The following is a 5389-nucleotide window of genomic DNA, read 5'->3' on the forward strand; positions in this document are numbered from 1 at the left end:
TTGTTTGTCAAGCTCAATACATTGCAAACATGTTGAAGAAGTTTGGTTTTTCTGATAACAAACGAGATGTTGCTGATCCAACTGGCGATGATGTAAATGCAACCATGTACTGAGGAATGATTGGTTCACTACTATATCTTACTGCCAACCGTCCTAACATTATGTCTGCTACCATATTGTGTGCTCGTTATCAAGCCAATCCCAAGGAATCTCATATTCTCGTTGTAAAAAGGATCTTTCGTTACTTAAAGCATACACCCAATCGTGGATTATGGTATCCTCACGACTCTGAGTTCAAGCAGGTGGGATACACTGACTCAGATAAAAAGGACAAATTTATTGATTCAGAATTAGCTCAACGAACTTAACCTTTAGAGCAGACAAAACATGAATGAGGATTTTTGAACGCTTTGGAAACTTCGTTGGATTTTTTTAGACAAAAGTTTAAGTTTGTTGGGTTTTCTTGAACAAACAAAACATGATTGAGGTTTTTCGAACGGTTTGAAAACTTAAGTCATTTTCCCATATTTTTTTGTCAAAAGTTTAGCATGTTCAATTGTTGTTGATTTCTTCGACTTCAATCTAGATTTGCGTTTAAAACATATTTTTAAAAATTGTGTATTTACCAACTATCATCAAATTAATGACAATTCCAAGCCCTTCATCTCTAACATAACACTTTTCATGTTTCATGCGTAGTATTATGTAGGGGAAAACACAAAATCAAACCCTTAATTTTGTGAATTTTGTTTAAGTAGTTGATGTAAAGAAAAACACATAATGAGATAGAAGTATTGTCATCAATGTAATTTATTCTTATGTATAGAAAGAATCAGAAACAATATGTATCATGCAACCTTGTTGAATGTTAAAGTCGAGCAAGATGACTAATATCGTATGGAGATGCATCCGTAGGTAAGAGTGCAATGTATGACCTTGTTGCAACGAGCGTGTTTGCTACTTCTGTGGGATGAAAACCATCATAGAATATAGACAAAATCCGAACAGGGCATGGGACTGAGTTTGCAACACATTGTCCATCTTCCCTTACTTGACAACAAGGAACACTTGGCACCGGTACATCTGCAATATCGGGAACATTAATTTTATTAGAAACTAAATCATTTTAATTGAAGTTAATAAAAAACATATATAATGTTGCAATGAACATCAAACACTATAAATATGAAGAATTTATACAAGTTTCTTACCTCCTTGTGGGGCTGAAATGCTTTTCAGGTTGATGAAAGTGAACTTTGCATCAGAATAATCACTATTTAGCTTCTCAACAAGATGCATAAGCCTGTCATTGAATAACATAACTGCATCATTAATCCACTCAACACATGGTTTTCCATTAGTGCCAAACCTTGCTATCTCAGCTGGGGCGCACCCTACCTGACCCAGACCAAACACAGCAATCTTCCTAGCTCCCAAATTGTACAACGTCTATCATATGAATCAAACACATATAGTATGTAAAATATTCAATATCAAAAAAAGAAAACTAAATAAGAATACTGAAAACATTTCCACCATACTATATATACAATTATACAAGCAAGGAAAGATAAGAATGACCATGAAAACCAATTCTAGGAAAATTCACAAAACAGTATTCTCGTGTTACCTTTAGTTGTTGAGAGTATTGTTGCACAAGAACTGTTGCATACTGATCAACAGTATATGTGTTGCTTGTGGGGTAATTATTAGGTATCAAGTAATTGTTGATGTAATCATTGCTTCCTATATTTGATAAGTAAATGCATTTTTTAAGGTACTCAGCGGTAAATGTCTTGTTGCTTTGCAAGGCAGAAATGCGTGAAATTGTTGTGACGTGATTGAGTAATTGCCTATCCAAACTGATCCGATCACCCTGCAATGAAGTACAACAATCAAATAAAATTATATCTTTTAATATATATATGTCTCTATGCTTATACAATAGAAGTAACTATGAAATGCGATGAAGCTGAAAAAATATGTCATTTTGGCTTTAAGAAAAGAAAAAGAAGAGAAATTACTATTGGCTAACTTTCTCTGTATGAACACAAAGACATCGTAAGATCCCTTTGAGTATTCTTTCAGCGTAGATGTTCTAATATATGTAAAGTTGATAACGAAAAGTATATTTGCCAGTTGTCATTACCAGATGACTTCCAGATTCCTCTCGGATACCAGCACTACCACTAGCGTAGTTTACGCCTGTGGTGATCACTTTGTCTGTTATGGTAGCGTAAGGTGGTATGAAGTCAACAAAACCCAAAAGTTGACCTAAATAAAAAACAAGATTTGCCGACATCAATATTTGTATCCTTTTTACTTAATGTTGGAATGAATGATATAATTCACAAATATAAACTGTTTAAATTCATATAAATTTTAAGTATTGTAAACTATGGAAATTGTATATTATTAGATGCAAAAATAGAAAACGGATTTTTTTTTCTTGAATTCAAAGTCAAATAATCAAAAGTATTACTATAGCATTTTGCATTCATATATTCTAAATATAATATTATATTTTCAAATATTTAAGACATTGTATTTTTACTCTTTGTACTTTTACAAAATATGAAACCAGCCAAAATATAATGATCCAGTTCGTCCAACTTCATGCTGCTTTATATTTTGGTTTAAAAAGTTTTTAACTTACCACAAAGGGACATCAAATAGTCATAACCAATAATGTTTGGACAGAACAAAATTGAGCTAAAATACAAACATACACGTACCCACACAACCACACATACAAAAAAAAAGGAAAATAAAAAAACACATTGAATCAACCAAGGTTGTTATGATCAGGATTCTACGTAGTATCATTTATGGGTTTGTAAAATTGGGATTAGGATCCTAAGATGCATAAAATAAAACATAATTTTAACTTACAATTTAAAATAAGAAAAATATTTCAGACATTCTGTTTTCGTTCAAAAGTTCTAGAAACTACAAAACGTTAGTCACATCTCACAACATAAAATGTTTATAAAATGATAAAAAATAAAAGACATAAAGTGGTAATTAAATTTTTTCTTTTAAAAAAAAGAAAATTTAAGGGAAGGTAGGATTACATCGGACCCCAATTCTATTATTCTATCTACGATTTTACGATCCTACTTACGAACCTATCCCAAATACGATCCAAGTCATTTTTCATACACATGATCGTAAGATCGTAAAATCTTACAATCAAAATTGCGATTTTAACAACTTTGGAATCAACCACCAACCCACCTTGAGGTCATCAAATCTCATCTTAGACTAAAATTCCAGCTGGCGATTTGATATTAATAACAAGTAAATTCAATTTAAAATATAAAAAAAAAATGCAAATGAAAATGTTCGAATAGGTTAGAAATGAAAGGAATTTGTCTGAAAAAAATAGTTCTTACATTATATTAAATAGAAATTTTTTATAAAAACTAGAGGAATAAAACATCAGCATTATCTAATAATTTAATCTGAAAATGAGTAAATTGAAAATTTTTCCCAAGCAAATATTTTACTTTTTTAATTAACATCCTAAATTCTAAATTGTCAAACAAAATGGGATAATGAGAGGAAGATACCGATGATGTCTGCGACGGTTCGGCCGTTGGTGAATCTACCGGTACTGACGCCTTTTGGAAAATCAATTCCATAAGGCGGATAATTGGCTTTAGCTGTCGTTTTGAGACCGTTGTTATTGCCACTATCAAACAAAGAATCTCCAAATATGAAGTAACATGGCACTTGCGGTTCACCAGCAATTACACAAATTTGACCATGCAACAACCCTACCAATATGAGGACCGGCAAAAATAGGCTGAGCTCACCGGCCATGTTTGTTGGACTATAATGGAAGGGATTTGATCGATTTTGAATGCAGAAGGCGTACTACTTAAAGAAGGAGAGAATGAGAGTTGGCCATGTGGGAATTCGTTTTTTTTACACGTTGAGAGGTGTGCAAGTGGGAATACAATTATAAACTTAATCAAAATTTAATGTTTTTATTTGGATGTTATACCTTGCTTTTGGATATTACTTGTTAGTTTATTATGCCATGTGTCATTGTACCAATTATTGTGTTATTTATTAGCAAATGTTTGACTGAGATGAGTTTCAATCATAAAATCGTAATACCTCTTTTCACATAATATATGTTTTACTTAGGCATATCTCATATAAGTAAAAGTATTTGAAAAAAAAGAACTAATATTTAATAAAATATGTAAAATGACTAAATACTCCGTGTTAGCGTATATGTTTGTATATAATTTTCAAAAGGTTTTAAAAAGTTGGCTTCGTTATGGCTCCAAGGCTTATAGTTGTCGCCAAGTTTTAACAAAATGTCCTTTTAAATCATATCAATATATAAAAATGAATAATACTAGAAAATTTATATAAAATTATTAATTATATACAAAATTTTGGTCTTAAGTCACGCCTTACAAACGACATGACTCATCAAAGCTTGAAAAAACTTGAGGTTTGACATTGTCGTCACGTCACGTCTTACGTTATTTAGGACCTTGAATTTTCATTGTTAGCCCATTTAGTTGTATTGCTTATTGTCAGCCCATGTTTTATACATAGCCTAATACTCTTGTACATGTATTTATTTGGAATAATGGAATTGGTATCAGAGCACACAAGATACCCTAGCCGTATTCCCTTGTCGTTCCCACCTTCACCTTCACTACAGAATTCTTCATCTGTTCTCTCTTACATACTCTCGTTCATCTCCTTTTATTGATATCATGGTGACATCATATGTCGGAGCCTCTAGTCCGAAATCAAGTCCCAATGAGAACATTTATGGGATTACAGAAATCAAGTCCTATGTTCAACTTCTTCTTGACCTTCACCGTCTCAATTACGACTCTTGGAAGGAGCTTTTTCAGACTCATTACATCGGACACAAAGTTTTTTGGCCATCTCGATGGTTCCACATCAAACACCACTGAAGATCCTGAATCGTACACTATTGACAACATAGTCAAATAGTGGCTATAAGAAATTCTAACACAACCGGTTCTTCAATCCATCATTAAGCCTGACGCCACAACTACAGATGTATGGAAATATATAGAAGAGCTATTCCATGAAAATAAAGATACCAAGGCCATGGAGCTCGATGATGAATTACACAACATAGTTATTAGAGACTCTTCTATAATGGAATATTGCAACCTCATCAAGTCCATTGCCAATATTCTTGCAAATATTAGAGCATCGATCCTCGAGCGTAATCTTTTCATCTATGCCATCAACGGGTTGTCCCAAAAATATACTAATGTTGTCACCACAATCTGCCATAAAAAACCTTTGACCACGTTTGTTGAGATGAGATCCAAGCTTATACTCAAGTCAAGGCTCTATGCAAAAGGATCAAAGTCAATTGTTC

At 32.7% G+C, this 5389-nt stretch overlaps 1 protein-coding gene across 1 annotated transcript; it reads right to left on the bottom strand.

Moving 5' to 3' along the window:
• Positions 1-764: 764 nt before the first annotated feature.
• Positions 765-3937, bottom strand: LOC145106325 (GDSL esterase/lipase At1g29670-like). The gene is made up of 5 exons (XM_079043331.1): positions 3573-3937; positions 2150-2274; positions 1631-1876; positions 1212-1449; positions 765-1083 (listed from the first exon to the last, which is right to left on the bottom strand). The coding sequence occupies exons 1-5, from the start codon at positions 3823-3825 to the stop codon at positions 869-871; spliced, it is 1077 nt and encodes a 358-aa protein (XP_078899457.1). The 5' UTR covers positions 3826-3937; the 3' UTR covers positions 765-868.
• Between the last annotated feature and the right edge of the window lie 1452 nt (positions 3938-5389).

This window comes from Lactuca virosa, chromosome 4 (genome assembly GCF_052849685.1).
Source record: "Lactuca virosa cultivar CGN04683 chromosome 4, Lactuca_virosa_CGN04683_v6, whole genome shotgun sequence".
Taxonomy (NCBI): Eukaryota; Viridiplantae; Streptophyta; class Magnoliopsida; order Asterales; family Asteraceae; genus Lactuca; species Lactuca virosa.